The sequence below is a fragment of the Xiphophorus maculatus genome, chromosome 4 (genome assembly GCF_002775205.1).
Source record: "Xiphophorus maculatus strain JP 163 A chromosome 4, X_maculatus-5.0-male, whole genome shotgun sequence".
NCBI lineage: Eukaryota > Metazoa > Chordata > Actinopteri > Cyprinodontiformes > Poeciliidae > Xiphophorus > Xiphophorus maculatus.
The window spans coordinates 33,206,147-33,223,164 of record NC_036446.1 but is presented as its reverse complement, the minus strand read 5'-3'; the positions used below and the strand labels follow the sequence as shown (position 1 = coordinate 33,223,164).

Sequence of the window (17,018 nt, the reverse complement as noted above, 5' to 3'; positions counted from 1 at the left end):
TGAATGCTGCTTGTTTAATTTTAAACATCAAGTAGGCAAAAGAAAATGAAAAAAAATATCAGCTGCCACATGGTTTGTGGCAAACTGTAAACAGGAGTTCTTATGGCATTCTTTTCCCAACATCTCATATTTGGACTAATAGTTATCCTGTTGACAGATTCTAACATAATGCCTGTGGATTTTGCAGCTTTTTCACACACACGCACGCACACACATACACACACACACACACACACACACACACACACAAAATAGAAACTGAATTTATATTTGAGAATAAGTTCCACATAAGTGGTCTCTTTACTAGATGGTTTATGAAACTAACTAACTTGGCTGTACAGGATTTTATTTAAAGACAGCACAGAAAAGGGGCAGATTACAAATGTATGCCAACCCACTTCAGATTTCAGTTTGTAAAATATATTGCAAGTAAGGAAATATTTTTCTTCCTATATAATTATGGATTACTTTGTGTTGATCTACCACATACAATTATAGTGCTTAAAAAACATTTGTTTGTCATTTAAAAATAATGTAAAATTCAGGCAGTATGAATACTTATCAATGTAGGAAAAGACAAAAAGGCAAAAATAGAAGAAAGTCACCAAATAAATCAAGAAAGGAAGTAAAATTAAGTTTGAAGTTTGAAATTATGACTAAAAATCAGTACATAATTTTAAGGTATGAACATATTTAGAGTATTCCTGCATATTAGCAGTTAATACTATTTTTTTTATATTTACTTGATTTATGTTTATTTTTCTACTTGATTGGGCAAGGCATATTGCATCACTTCCTGGGATTTTGTACAGTGCAGATTTATTGCCACATAGTCTGCCTGATCAAAACTAAAAGTGATCTGTGTTTTCATAAAGTGTACGTAAATATTTGATTGTTATTGTATTTCCCAAATGCTGTATGGTAAATGTTTCCCCATAAATCTAATCAATGATTGGCTTAATTATTGATAAAGTTACCAATGACTAAATGCTTAGACTGTCAGAGTCCACAGCCTCCTAATGCCCCACAGTAACAACTCTTCAGCCATGTTGGAAACACTCCTCTAACACTTGTTCCAGGCTGAGAGGATGGCATCTATCCTACACTATCACTCTTGCCTGTCAGCTCAGACATAATTTAATTCCAGACCACTAACCGGTGCCATGCTTTGTATATGTCCTATCTTTCTCCCACATCCTCTTCACTCACTGAGCTGGACAAGTACACGTGATTTCTAAATCAATAGGTTTGCAAGTGCTCTGTCCATCTTTTATACTGCGGCCGTTCAGATTGACACAGCACTTACTGTTTGGCAAATACCACCTTCATTTGGCATTCAGCCATCAAAAATTCCATCCATTTGAATGCTTTTTTCCCCAGATTGTCTTCCATTGTATTCTTTAGGTGCAACTATTCATCAGGCATTACGAGTGGAAAAACTGGTGATTTCTCTCTGTTGCTGTACATAAAGTGGATTAAAATTCTCATATATTGAGAAAACTAAATGAAACAATAGATGCTGTCAAATAAATTCCACTTGAGATCTAAATTGACAGTAAATTTAAAGACTGTTACCTGGTCTGAAGGTTCATAAGACTGCAGTCCTCTAACAAACTTTTTTTTATTTTATTCTATTGTCTGTTTCACAAAATTGCTAAATAAAGATAGAATGAAAAATTATAATTGCCCTCAGCAATGTATGTTATTTATAACCACACCAAATCTATTGTTGCTCTACAATAAAATTGATGAACTTTTTTGTTGCTGTTGACACCAAAATTTCTCTTGAGTACTAACAAATGCAGTTTCCGATGATGACAATGCTGACATGTTTTATTTCATGCTAATTTTAGGTTTTAGGTCAATTGTCCCAAACGGACAATTCAATGTACAGCTGACAAAGAAATCTAAAAAACGGAACAATAGAAGATTTATTTGGCATTAGTGCTACAGTAGGAGTAGGGTGTATTAGTGGTTACAGCTAAGCCATCCAGCTATTGTGCACAAATACAATGCAAGTTTTCCTCGGAGCAGTTTCCTTTTCCCTGTTTTGCTATAGCTTCTTAACAATAAGACAGCACAACTATGAAAAACTATAATGATGGACACCAAGTACACTGGTTCTATCTGTGTTTTTAGAAAGTTCTTTTCTCCAACAATGCCGCGTCATACATTGTCTGATGGCTCAGAGTCATAACTCCTCCACATCCTGCTCCACCCTTACATATGATCTCCACTTCTTTCAATCAGGATTTCATGTTATGTTTAAAGTCGTCAGGCCTTAATCTCTTTCACTTGTTTTATGCAACACTACGTATCTTCTAATAAAACATAATTACCAAGTGATATTTTGAAATTTCCTATTAATTTTAAAAATTTTCAACTCAAAAACAAGGAAGGCCCCTGGATAACTGCCCTAGCACCCCGGACACAGAACTTAGCAAGTTTTCTGTGCAGTATCACTTTGGTAATGATTCATGGATGGTTCAATTCTTTATAAAGACCTTTTTAGGCATCTGTGTTGGCTGAGACTTTATTAACTTGCTTGTTAAATGTTCTCCTGAAATATCAAACGTGTGGTCTGTAAGCAGACAGTGTCTTTCGATCCACCCCAGAGTATTAGCAAGTTGTTGTATAGTCACAGCTTCCAAACTGTACTGTAGGCTATGCACATTATTCGGTTGCCATTAAAGAAAACAATCCTCATAAATTCTCCAATATGTCCCAGAGATTAGGGACATTAGCAGACAGACATGTCAGAAAGGAAATGCCTATCCAATCCAAGAATCATATCTATTAGTTTGACAGCGAGTTCATTCCTGCAAGTTGCAGTTAATATTTATTTCTTCCAGTCTCAGGTGTCCTTCCAATACTTTCTGTGAGCCTTAGTATCTTTGGTACAGTAGTAGGAAAAAGGTGTGGACATCTACAGCAGAAAGACATTATTCAGTTCAGTTTGCATAATGTTTGCATGCCTAGTGTGAACTCAAAGTTTGAGTAAGTGTAGCTACAACTTGATACTGCACTTACTATAGCAGTCATTTGAGATGTCATTACAGCACAGAGAAGTTGAAGAAGGAAACATGGCACAGCTCTCATCCATGTGTTGAATGAATCAGATCGACTGTTGTTTTGCTAATAGCACAAAGCAGAACTGTAGCAATACAGTAAGGCCAGAAAAGTGGCCTGTGGTCATTTAGTGAAGCAGGGTCAGGTATTACATAAAAAAAAAAAAAACTAAATTAAACCAGAAGCACCTCACAAACGAGAATCGCCTCAGATGTTTGGAAAAAGAAAAAAAAAAAAGAAAAGATGCATGCTTCACATTAGGGCAGAAAGGAAACTCCACTTCTCTGGAGCTAGCTTGTTATTGCTGCCTGGAAAACTTAGATGTAGCTTAGCTATTTTACAAGCAAGCACAAAGGCTTGGCAAGTGAGTTATTACAGCAGTTAGCAACAAAGATGGAACATTTGAGATCTGGCCTCTGTCACACATGCCTCCTGGATTTCAAATAATGCATGTTTAGTATGTTCCATAATTTCAGGGGATTTAAGGTCACAGTGAAGCCGTCAGTGGGAAATAATCACACTGAATCTCACACTTTCAAAGACTGTTTCAAACTTGATCTTACTGTAAATTACAGTATGAGATGATTTTCATTCAACTGACCAATAATTATTGGAAAATTGCTAAATCACAACAGAACAGAAGGGTGGGCAGAAACTGGCCAATCAGTAGACACAGCACATCTTGATAGTGGATAATAGAACAAGGTAGCAGGCTGAAAAATGCATGACAAATACAAGTTTAACACACATCTAATTTATGACCAAGTATGGGAGACCTTGACGTATGTAGCACTTATTAAGGAAAAAAATTGGGATCACTAAGCCACTAAGCTTAAGACTTTTTAAGACCACATATAAAACCTTGTCTACAGACCAGGGAGACACAGCTCATTATGCGCTGCCTGATTGACAATAAATAATTAAAACCACATTATTATATATTAAACAGATATTAAACATTAACAGTTCAGTGACAAATGTCGTATAGCTATTTCTGGTATTCCTATTAGCTGCTACGGTAATGTACATTTTCTCCAGACCGGATGTGTCTGTGGGACTTCCTTGCACATGTTTTGCTGACTCATGTTGGTTTCGTAGGACCTGTATAATTTGGGAGAAGACAGGAAGTTTAATTCAACTTGTGCAATGGTAGTGGTAATAACTTTCTCAGTCACTGCGGAAGTGAGTCAAACGGAGTCATGTTTTGGCAACATCCTGAAGTTCTACTATTGTCACTCAACAGGGCTGACAACAGCAGAATTATCAACATTTTCGATATGAAGCTGATTAGTCAATCCTTGTTTTATTTCATCTTGTCTTTCTCTGGGCACACCCTGAGTTCTCAGGCGTTTTACACATCTAACAAAATCTCTACAGGTTTGCACAAGTGTGGAGGGTTTGACATCATCATCTACAATTTCACAATGGTTTAAAACAATAATTGGTGGACCAGGAATTTCAACATACTTCTCTTTTCTCTTTGATCAACTCTAAATCTAGAAAGCTAAAGACAAACCTGAACTGAATTATTCTTCACCTATCACAAATTTCTTGAATTTCAACTTATGATTTATGGAACCTTTGTTTGGTTTGTGGACATACACATTTCTTGATTTCAGTGATTTGTTTTGTGTGGTGTCCACCTTAAAACATGAATAATGAAAGACAGTTATATCAAAGTAGACCAAAATAACTGTGTAAACCCTTGGACCACTGGGTTGCCCAGCAACACGATGACCTAACTCAACCCACCGAATCAATGGGGGAAAGCTGGATTAAATCAACTCTGATATGAAGGAGGAGAAAAAAAATGTCTAAGAATTATTTTTTGATTGGTAGTTTAAAACCAAAATTAACAAAGACTTTGTAAATCTGCCCAACATCACAGGACTGATCAGATTTCCTTGGTTCAAAAAATAGTGGAGAAAAACAGAAGTTTGCACTCCCCCTTTAAAAAACTGTGTTGTTCCTGCTCAACTTGCTCCATTGTTCAGGCACCTATGATCAGGTCATCTTAGGTACAAAGTCAGATTTAAAAACAAAGAAAAATGTATTTAATCCCAAACATATTTCTGGTGTCAGATACTCTTTGTGACACAAAGCCTAAAGGGATTATGCAACTTGTATGAAAGTGCTTTTATCAGCTGATGAGGAAACGCATGTAATTTAGCAGGAAAATGACTAAATAGGAATGTGGTAATGAATGCTGAGGAATGTCCCAAATCAGATTTAAACCTTAGTTCCAGTTATTAACAAGTTGAGCAAACTTCTGGTTATGTAAGCGCTGCTTGGTGCAGTTCTGCTGTTCATGAAAGCACTCGAAGCGCGAGTTATGAAAGTATGTGTATATTTATTAGTTCAGGGGGAGGGGTCGTCATGTTTGGTTTATGTTGAGGGTTTTTTCAGTGTGTGGGGGTTCTGAGAGACAAAAGGAGAAAAACAGATGGAGGAAAAAGAGAAGGTGGGAGGGATTAAGGAAAAATGAAGAGACATAAAGCGACTTTAACACTAACCACAACCAGACGGGGAGATGTGGGTGGAGCTACAGCGTAGAGAAATAGGGTGGTGAAAAGAAAAGGGAACTCTGTGAAAAGAGGGGGGCTGGTGGGGAAAGGGGCAAGGGGAGGAGTGGAAGAGAAAGAGAGTGGGAATTTTTTTTCCTATGCTGATGACTTTTTTTCTCCTTGTCTTAGGAAAGAGTTCCAGGCTTTATGTAATGGGCAGGATGTAATCACTGAGGGAAAATCACAAAGTGGCATAGCTGTGGCTCTTACAAACAGCCACAGCTATGCCACCTTAAAGAACAGCCAAACATGCAGACTGAACAGCAACACTTCTTTTCACAAACCCATCATCCTAAATGTTCCTTTCTAACTTTCATCTCTTTTCTCTTCCTCATCTCTAGGCACTGACTCACAGATGCTGATGGAGATGGGAGGAAATGGCAGGCAGGCTAACTTAATTTGGGCGAGTTGAACTCCAAACAGATTCATGTGACTTGCAGCAGGTCCATTGTTAGTCCTGGTCACAAGTAGCTGATGATGTGGGCGAGGCCGTGGAAGATACACTCACCCAGATCAGATCTCTGAAGCCTTAGCTCCACATGATGCTGGAAACATTCCTTTAAAAATCAGCTTCATGTTTGTGTCATTGCATCTCGCAATGTCTCATTTGTCCACGGCGCATTAAAGTTCCACTTCCTGGCCACACCTTAAGCTAAGAAGGCAAATCAAGTGAGAGAGAGAGGCCACTAAACTCTGAGCCTCATGGTCGAGAAATTAGCTTAAGATGCATTTTACTTTAATACAGTGCTGGAAGTAAGATTGGAATCTGAAGCCACTAAGTGGTGGGATGCAAAAGGCAAGGACATGGAAACCAGAACAAACTGGTACTGAGTGGTAAGAGAGGGCCAGGAAAACATTCTCCTCAACACTGTCAAACTACGCCCCAGTCCTACATCCAGGGTTTTAACCGGAGTGACTCAGGAGAAACCATCATTCTTTCCAGGCTTTCGGCCTCAACACATTTTCTGTTTGGGGTTTGGATGCTTATTGCTCAGTGGGCAGAATAGTCATCTTGAAGTCAGGAGGTTGTAGGTTCTATTCTTCTCTCATATGTTGATGTAGCCCTTGGTAAGGCACTAAGTTTCCTACAGATCTTATCAGTGTAGAAATGTGAGCACACATGGGTGAATGTGGTTCACCCAAGCTCTATAAATGGTTCGTATGACTGCAAAGGTGTTATATAAATTCAGTCCTTTTATTCCATACATGAGCATGATGGAGAGTGTTAAGACCGTTCTCCTGGCTCTGATTGGTTGTTTCTGACAGAGCAGTGTATTTGCAATATCAGTTACTGATTTTAGCAGCGCCACAAGGAGGAGGCTGGATTTTTTCACTGATTATCTGGTTCTTGTTATACTGTCAGAACACAACTACAACTTTAACAAATATGTGAAGAACATATTTTTTTGTAAAAGTTCATCAACTGCAGCTCTAATTCATGTAGCAAATTCTGTGGGTGCTGCCCAGGAACCTATGAGAAGTTAGGGCAGCACCAATCCACTTTTTCACTTCCGATACCAATACTGATATCTGAGGGTTAGTATTGGTTGATACCAATCCGATACAGAAATACAGGCAATTCAACATTTGAACTGACTTAAAATGTTTCTTTTTTTAAAACACAGATATAAATGTACTGAATCACAAATTTATTTGATAACTCTGCACTAGTATGACACACTTAAATACATGTGTGACTTAAAATAAATTTAGTCACACATGTAAAAAAACACAACTTTAAGTTCAGTCAGTGCATTAAGCAGTATTACAACCAATGTAATAATTAATAATAAAGAAACATTCAGCTGATTTGGTTACTAATAATAAAAATAAAATGCAACAAACTGTCTTTCAAATGGTTCAGAAAGTGCAATTAGGAATTCTAAATATAATGTAACAAAAATAAAGCATGATGTCACTGAGAGCACAGAACATGGAATTAGACTGAACAGATCTGCCCATATGGATCAGGCATATTGTCACCAATACCTGATCTAGAATTGTTTATAATATTGGGACTGATACAGATATCAATATTGCATCAGTACATCTCTAGAATAAATAGAGGCATGGTCTGTAAGCCACTATACTCTTCAACACCTGGATTTCTGGACACTGGGACTGGTCAGTACGGTTTAATGAATCAAAAGCTCTCCTATAATCTCTACTGCAATGCACTGAAACCTACAGCAGTGTTTAGTGAGCGCGGCCTGTTGTGAGGACAGGAACAGGAACAGAACAGGTCAAACATGAAGATGGGATACGTACAGGTGTAGAAGGAGGTGGGGGCATGGGCTCCGTCCACTTCAAGCGACATCAGGTTGCTGATCGTTTGGTCATGTCTCAACCAAAGGGCCACGCCCAGGATCACACCTCCAGCAAGCTACAACATACAACACAAACATCTTAGTAAGATTCAGTCAGGGGACTTCAGGTTAGGAACATTTCTGGACAACCTTGACATTACTGAAATGTACAGAATTTAACAAAACGAAGACAAAGATCTTGATGTTGAGTCAACCCCTCCCCCCGCAAAAAAAAATGTAAAAAAATCCAATCAGACAAAACCTAAGCATCTTAAAGGTTCTTCACGGTCAAATAAAAATATTATGTCCAATGTGTCCTAATTAAAAGGAAATGACAAGGAAATATGTGAATAGTTATACACTGTATTTTGCAACAAACCATCAAAGTGTCATGGGAATCTCCACTTTAATGTAAAGTAACAACGACTGTGCTGAGTGGGTGAATGCTAAGACTGAAACTACATTAACCTAACAGCTAGGATTTGACCAAAACTGAACCAGAACTCTCAAATTTTGTCTTTCAGACAGCAACACATAAACTTTTCTTTGAAAGAAAACAGCAAGAAGAAAGTTTTTAAATCCAGATGTCTAATTTTATCAAATATTCTGCAACAAGGTAGTGGCTTCCTGTCTTTAAAATGCTGCTGGCAGAATGTTGTTCGTTTTAGCGCCATGCTGTCAGTGGTCACTACAGAGCAACAGGCCTCTGTTTATCTCTGAGCATCAGTGAAGCATCCAGCCTCATGTACCTGTTCCCCTTAGGAAACTCTTTCTGAACTACATTTGTTAAGGCATTAGATTCCTGTGCTGCTTCACATATTATGGCACAGCAAAGTGTGTTCTCCTGTCACTATGGAAATGCTGATTTGTTAATTATATAATGGGGAAAAAAATCTGTGCATTGGAATCCTATTCATGACTTTCTTTTGCAGAAAATTAAAATGATAAAGAAATAATTGTTCTGAAGGCTCTCTGCCCACACTAGACAGGTTTCCCCCACTCACTGTTTAGAGTTCATTCCATTAATAAGATAAGTGACTGATACTAAATCAAAAACAAATTATCTTTCCAGATAAAGAATTAATCACGTGAAACATTAGCAGCCCCTGGCCAACAGCTGCCACCCTGGCTTCCACATTAAAGCACAATGCATTAGACGCATGGTTCTCTGTTTAGCTACACGGCTCTTCAGCTCCTGGCCATACGACACCACCTACATAACAAGATGTCTATCATTTTTGCCATAAACCATTGATGAGTTTCTTTAGTATCCAATGCAAACCAGGACTGAGATGATTGAAATAACTGTCCACTGATTCAATAATCAATTAGTAGTTACCTGGAGTAAACACTCAGTGAAAGGCCTGTTAATCTGTTCTACCCAGATCTGCCCAAGTTTCACCTGGTTCACATTCTGAAAATAACTAAACCTCGTACTGAGCACCTTTTGCTAACCAATTATTGTTTGGTTATTGCAAAAATGTATCAATTAATCTACTAATGACAACCAAAGAAATGCTATGTTAGCATAGCATTTCTTTGGTTGTCAGTAGATGTCAATGTTTAAAATCCCCAGATCCAGAGAATATGTAGGAGTACAATATTCATGTCTTTCTGCTTCACATAATGTATGTAATGAAATTAGGAATTAATTCCATTTTAACAACACCGTTTTACAGGAAAACATACTCCCTCTGTACAGTAATAAATAACTTATTTTTATATAAACACAACTAATTGCTTTTATGTATGGTTTGTAATTGTTTACTAAACTAATTGTTAGCTGCAAACCCTACTGCAGCTAATTTGTAAATGACATCACCAGAACTTCTTCAAAACAATCACCAGACATAAAGACATAAGCATGAATTTATTTATATAATTACCCAATAATTATTGTTATACAAGTAGGACTCTGCTATGTTAATACTGCTATGACAACAGTGATATGTTTTGCAGCTTTAATTTCAACTATTTGTGTTTAGAAAAAAGAGAACAAGTAAATGAGCTGATGAAAATGTATGTAGAGGAATTTTCTGTAAATATTTTTGATGTCTTGATTTTCAGACTCATTTTTATAAAAAATCTAAATCATTAAATCTATCCTTTCTTTTTCAGGAAAACAACTGAAGAAACATTTAGAACAAACATTATGACACACCAGAGGGTTACTGAGATTGAGACAAACATGAAAGTTATCAATAATGCTTTTACTGTTAACACTTTCTAACTACATGCTGGAGGAAAATAGAAGCTTTGGATTCTTTTTAGGCTAAAGGATTTATTCTGAGACAGCATCAAAACTTGTGGATACCTTGTAATCTGTGAAACAAATAAAAGCTGTGGAACATCTCCTAGCTGTCCCTTTCCAGTGAAGTGAAGACAGATGCAGACAAGAATGAGTTTAGTCTGTTTGGAAGGATGAGAAAAGCGTAGAGCAGAATCGCTCCTTTTTTTTTAGGCAAGCCAACTGCTGCTTCTGAGAATAGAGTTCAACCAAAACAGAAATCCCCTCCCTGTCCTCCATCTCTGTTAGTCAGGTCCATTCCAGGGCTCCTGCAAGTTACTGCCTAGCAACCAAATAAACAGCGTTACTGCGAAAGTTCAACACACACACACACACCCCTCAGAGAAACAGCTACCACAGTTCGACTCAGGGCTGGGCCATGATCTTTTAATGGTGTGTTTGAGCGACCGCTTTGGAAGTCGAGGCATTTGCTTTCATTCCTCCGGTCCTCATAGACGACTTTCAACACAAGAAAGCAGCACAATATCTTACTGCTGTTGTAGATGATTTCTAAAATCACTCTGTTCAAAGATAAAAAGGGATTTCACCACAGTTTATGTATTCTCAGAAGGCCAGCCGCAGCGCTGTGATTCTCTCTACTTTGTTGTAATGTGCTGTAGCAGACGTACTGATGGTTACTAGAAAGAAACATCACAAAAAACTAAACGGATCAGCTGAAGAGGCTGCTGCTCTTCAGCTGAGGACTAGCATGTAAGGGATTACTGTCTTTGTTCCCAACTAACAGTAAATTGTTGCTAGACTCTCCTTTGGTGGACATTTTTGCAGGGTCTGGATTTTTTTTTTTTGGTGGATAAGTACAATTTATTTATTTACATTTATTTTAAAATCTATATATCATAAAATAAAATTTAATTTTAAAACACAGTCCATTTCATCAAAGCTGAAGCAGAGCTCTTAACACTCAGAAGTCCTCCTGCCTTTTGCTCTACACACTATTTGAGAAGTACTGGTTCAGCTTGTAAAAGTCAGACTTAACTTTTGCATAAATTGCATTTGCAGGCATTTCTTCAAATGCCTGCAAATGTGCAGGCATTTGTTTTTTCTTAGATTACTTTGCACATAGTTTTCCTTAACATTTTTTTAAGGAAATGAAAGTGCCTTCACACCAGCCCTGTTTAGTCCGCTTTAATCAAACTCCAGTCCGTCTGCCTAGAAAGTCCAGTTCATTTGGGGGCGTGAATGCGTAATCGTACTCTGATGCCGATCATTAAAGCAAACTCTGAGCCGCCTACAAAATCCGGTCTGGATTCGGTTGAAGTGTACTCTGGTGCAGCATGACCAAAATAAACACATGAATCTAGTGGTAGGGGTAGAAATGGGTCGTGGTCTTTTACCAAAGACAAAAGTGAAATGCTAGAGCTGCCAAAATCTGATGCCAGTCCATTATTATTTACACCTTGTGAAGAAGGAAGTTGAGCTCAGAGTCTTCAGAGGTTTTTGTGTTGTTTCAAAAGGTTTGGTTCATCTGACACAGTGCAGTGTGAAAGCCGACCACAGCAGCTGAAAATGTAACAAATGTTCTAACCTAACCGGTTTTACCAGATTATCAGGTGGGAAAACATCTGCTGGCATGCTAGCATTAACCAGAAGCAACATTTCTGAACCATCTGAACCTAATCAGATCATTTCCAAACTCTAACCATCATGCTGGCTCCCAGTTGAACATTTGAAAGAGCAGGGATCACATCAAGGTCATTCTCATTTGAGGTTACAATGATCATACCTGCTGTTTAAGACATCCCAGAGAAAACGCTTTCTTGTCCTGAATATAAAAGGTGGGCAGCCTGAAATAAAGCTTTACTGGCTTTATGTGAACTTTTAGTGTGAGATTGAAGCTAGAGTAACATGTAGTTAACTGTCTCTGACAATAAAAGAAGTTCTGGCAGTCTTATAGAAACCCAATATGCACACAGAAGAACTTCTTGTGACAAGAATATATTTTACGCCACTTTTTGCTTCCCAAGTTGCAAAATGCAACTTAGGAGCTTGTAGCTCCACATTCTTTTTATTTTTCAGTAAACTGGAGAGAAAGGAATAAATAACTTTCAACCAGGAAAAGAAAGGTGTGTTTGGATAACATGGCGCACTAAAGCTAGGATGTGCCAGATCAAAATAAATGAAACAAACATGCTTTGGCAGCGGTATGAAAGCGTTCCAAAATATCTAAAAAGAAGAGTTTTCAACATGAATGTGCTTCCTGGTCATGGATTCCTTTTCATAAACCACTTTGCGACTTTATGACTCAAATATTTAGAACTTCTTCCTGATACATTTTCCAAACACATCAAACTTATTCAGCCTTCATAATTCAGCACCTTTGACACCAACAGATGCAAGGGTGCCTACCAGATCCTGGGACAAGATTTATGTGATCCTGAAGAGTCCACTGAACCAACGGCCATTTGGTTTCTGAACTTACACTGAGCTGAACAGGTGACAATTCTGTAATTAGATCTGACTGTAGAATACTTTTGCAGTTATTGGCACAGTTAACACTAAGGCCATTTTACCAGTTCAAATTGATTGCACCTAAAAAGGAAGACGTAAATCTACGTTTAATGATCTAAACACATGAACAATGTTTTTTTTCTCCAGTGCTATTCCCCTGCAGTTGTATTTTTAAATATAAAAAGGAAAAGTATTGTTTTTATGCGATGTATAACTCCAAATGTGTGAAAAAAAATCTTTCCTTCTATTTGCATCTAAAGAGCTCCAATAAAGATATTTTCCCACTAAATAATCACTGAATGCTCAGGGATACCAGATCATTTAGATTTCCTTTTGTCCGAGTCTGTTTGTGATTTCAAACATTCTCCTCACATTCCCCAGAGGAGACACAACTCAACTGCAGGCAGGCCAGTCCACTACCCAGAGCCTCTTCTTCCTCAGCCACGCCTTTTATGCTGCAGGGAATTGTTGTTTAACACTGAAAACACCACAGGACAGATGTGGTCTAGATATGGCGGCGTGTGTTTCCATAGAATCCATGAATACTAAGACTGTGTTCGAAAACATTGTAGCAGAAAAAGGAGAAATACTTTTTAGTGTTCTCACATATGAGAATTCAAGAAAGAAAACTTTGTTGAATGAGGAGCAGTGAAAACGGAAACAAAAAGGTCATTTCTTTACATTTCTATAATTGTCGGAAAGCAGAGCCTATGTTTCCCCACCGACTCCCCCACCACGGTCTATTTCTGCCAGCTGCAGAAGTGGGATCCAGAATGTTGAGCATGCTGGGGGTTGGGATCCTGTTTGCTGTTCCCGTAAGTCTCCTACAAGACCACACAAACCCTCAGTCCAACTAAGCACCACCATGCCCTATAAAATCACTTTACTTTACGCTCTTATCAACTCAGTTTTTTGTAAAGAATAACAGATGCACATTAAGTTCCGTCTAAGCATAAAATGATCATTTTTTACATATTACGTCAGAAGAATTTCAAAGAAAAAGACTTTCCAATGACGTCGGAAAGTCTAAGAAGCGTTTGTTGTCAGACTCAGACTTCTTCCTGTAACTTTTCAGAGTTCTTTGTTACTTGGATGTACGTCAGGTGTTGTCGCACTGCCGCACTGAACTGGAGGGTTGCATGTGATTCCTATTCTATATATGTAGCTGAAGGTGTGAGGCATCATTTGGCTATGCAAATCTCAACAAAAGCCGGTTTTCATGTGTGTAGTTATCATATTAAGCATTAATATTTCTGTGTTGGAGCAAGGCGCCAAGCATTTGAACTTCAGATAACGAGCTCTCTTTAGAAACTTGGCTTTTGGAAATATGTCCAGTTGCAGAAAACAAAACTGATAGGTGGAAACATATCAGTCTCAAGTACATAATTCTATTTAAAAATTACAGTTACAGTATTAACTGTTGCTGGTTTTCAAAACCAATTTGATCAAATCAGATGTCTCCTTTCAATAGCTGTGTTAATGTTATGATAGGTGAAAACAGTTGTGTTTTTAGTCTAGGTAAAGGTGACGATCTCATGTTAGTCCGTAGCTAGAATTCACAAGACACCTTCACCCGCATTCATTAGCTCTTTGTGCATTGTAAAAAATATTTACTGTAAAGCAATAGACCGATTTGGATACAATTTATTGCATATGTAGATCAGTTCCGCTTTGTTCACAGAGCAGTTGGTGACGCTCAATTCCAATATTTTGCTAATTTTCAGGGGTTTTTTCGTGATCTAATATGTAAATGCGACCGCAATCAGATTTCTGTGTGAATAGTTTACGACACTAAAGCAACCCGCCTGCACAGAGAAAGAATGTTGATGTCACACAACAGCGCACTTCTTACAGACGTAACAGTGTATGGAGTCGTTGATGGATCAATTTTAAAGTTTATTCAGCGATGGAAGCCGGCAGTATCATCACAGCATCATAACTCAAAGGAAGCTAATAAAAAGAAAGAACAAGAACTGGTGCAGAATTATGACACATGCATCATAACAATGACGTAAGAGTCACATAAAATGACAGTACAGACTGCAGATGCTTTAATAACTATCGGATTCATATGGAAGTGGCACCGATCAGATTTGTTTTTATTTTTGAGAGGTTAAAAGATCGGAATTGGGCCTTTCAGACTGCCGTGAAAACGTTGGATATGAGCGATATGGGTGAGAAAAATCTGATTTGGGTTTCATTTACCTGCTGTGTGAACATAGTGTACTGGTACGTAAATATTCGATTTGGACAGAACTTGTACTTCAAAATTCAGTATGAGAAAGCAACGTTGTGGGGTGTGTTACAGGCAGTTTCTGCTGCTGACTGCTGTTTGAAGAAATGAGCAATGTTCACGAGACACAGATGATGTTCTGTAGTCACCTCAGAAGCTCTCAATGTTGTTTGATCCAAGTTGGAAAGCTCCATAAAGTGATGGTAATGCTCCCAATTCTGTATGTCAGGTGAAAAGTGCTAAACCCCTCATCCGCCTGTCATATATGTTTGATGTGTTTACCATTTACCAGGCTATAACTATAGCACCTAAAATATGTAATAGGTTGGTAATGTAAAAATAATTCATAAAAAATAAACCTCATCCTATTATTTGTGTTTACTGTAAACTGAGTTGCCTTCTACGTATATCAAGACTTTGTCCTGGTTAAATATGAAGGCAGTAATTCTTCCGCACCACTATCTGCACTGTTTACAGAGAGATGCTTGACTGAACTGAAAAACTAACAAGTCTAAACTGCTTGTATTTTTTGTGTTCTTAAAAAGTGTCTTGACCTAATGCCAGAAATTGACTTCATGTGCAATAGGTTATTTTCTTAACAATAGCTATTTTCACAATCAGGTGTCCAAATTTTAGACTGAGAAACTGAATACAATTAAGAGAATAAAAGGGGAAGCAAAGTTCAAAACTAAGCTCAAAATGGCGATGTTTAAGTACAAACTCATAGGGAGTTAGGAGACGGGTGAAAAAAAGATGTTTCCATGATTCATTTACCCAGCACAGAGTTTTGACTCACCAAATGGAAACCACCATGTCATCCCCCTTCGCGCGCACACACGCCTACACACACACACACACACACACACACACACACACACACACACACAAGTTGGGTGGAGGATGGAATCCAAACAAAGCTTTTCTCCAGAACCAACAGGATCTAAACCCCAGAAAACCTGCAAATCTTACATAGTGGGCCGGAAAAGGTTTTAAACTTTCACAAGGGAGCAAATGAAACAAAATATGAGGGTTTGTGCTCGTACTGCGGATCTACAGACGACATTTACTGGAGGCAATTTAGAACTGATAGAAAATCAGGGGTGAAGCCCCCCACGCCCCTTATTCTCCCCCATCCCAGTCCTGCCTGATTAAAGCTGTCCCGCAGTCCTGATGAAAATGCCCCGTTAGGTTCATCAAACCAACCAATGGAATGCGCTTACACTAAATAAACAACGCTGGCCTAGAACTGAAACACAGATAAATCAATAAACGTGCAAAATAAAAACGCGTAGCTTAGAATGAAAAAAAATGGCGAGCAGTAGAGGCTCATTGAAATATGGACCAGCGTCGATTTTGATCTCTAACGGACTCGCAGCCTAAACAAACCTGGCAAAGCAGACGCGGCGGCCCTGCGCAACAACGTGTCTGTTAAGCAGGTTTTACCTACCCAGAAGATGAAATTTAAGAAAAACAGCAGGTATTTCATGAATTTGGTGCAGCCTTCGACTCCCATGGTGGTCCGATAATGCAGGTAACTGGCAGCGGAGTAGCAGAAACGTGGAAGTGCGGGCAAATAACGGGCTAGAGCTCAACTGGGAACCCCAGACTTGACTTCCAGAGCTTGTGGAGGGAGGAGAGGCAACACCCAGCTCCTCCTCCCTCCTCCCTCCTTCACAGGCTCGGCCTCGCCTCCCTGTAATCCGTTTACTGTGGCTGGAAAAGTCCCACCCACCCCAATCATAGCAAAGGACGCTGAGACGCTGCGGAGAGAAGCCCATTTAAAGAGAGCAATATTTGTTTTGTATCAATCCTAATCTCTGATTCCATTATCTATGGCGTTCCAAAGGTGCCAAAAGTGTTTGCACATGGCTAGATGTGTACTGCACTTAGGTTGCCGATATCTACTAAACATGTACGACTTGCGCCTGCTTAACTTTCAAAGGAGCTTCAGGTGGAAAAACTATCTTTTACCAATCTGAGAAATCATTTAACATTTTGAGTTCTAGTTTAAATGTTTTGTTCAATTTATGATATCCTCTCTCTCTGTGCAGAGAGCTCTATGTTCTATGTGCAACAAATTGAGTCAGAAG

The 17,018-nt window shown here is 38.5% G+C and overlaps 1 protein-coding gene across 1 annotated transcript in view; it reads right to left on the bottom strand.

Annotated features, from left to right (window-relative positions):
• cd81 (CD81 molecule) overlaps window positions 1–16,609 on the bottom strand; it is a 29,752-nt gene extending 13,143 nt beyond the window's left edge. The window contains exons 1-2 of the mRNA XM_023332448.1: window positions 16,376–16,609; window positions 7,902–8,016 (exon numbers count right to left, since the gene is read on the bottom strand). Of these exons, the coding sequence (XP_023188216.1) occupies window positions 7,902–8,016; window positions 16,376–16,441 (181 nt within the window). The 5' untranslated portion in view covers window positions 16,442–16,609. The remainder of the gene's footprint in view (window positions 1–7,901; window positions 8,017–16,375) is intronic.
• Window positions 16,610–17,018: the final 409 nt, after the last annotated feature.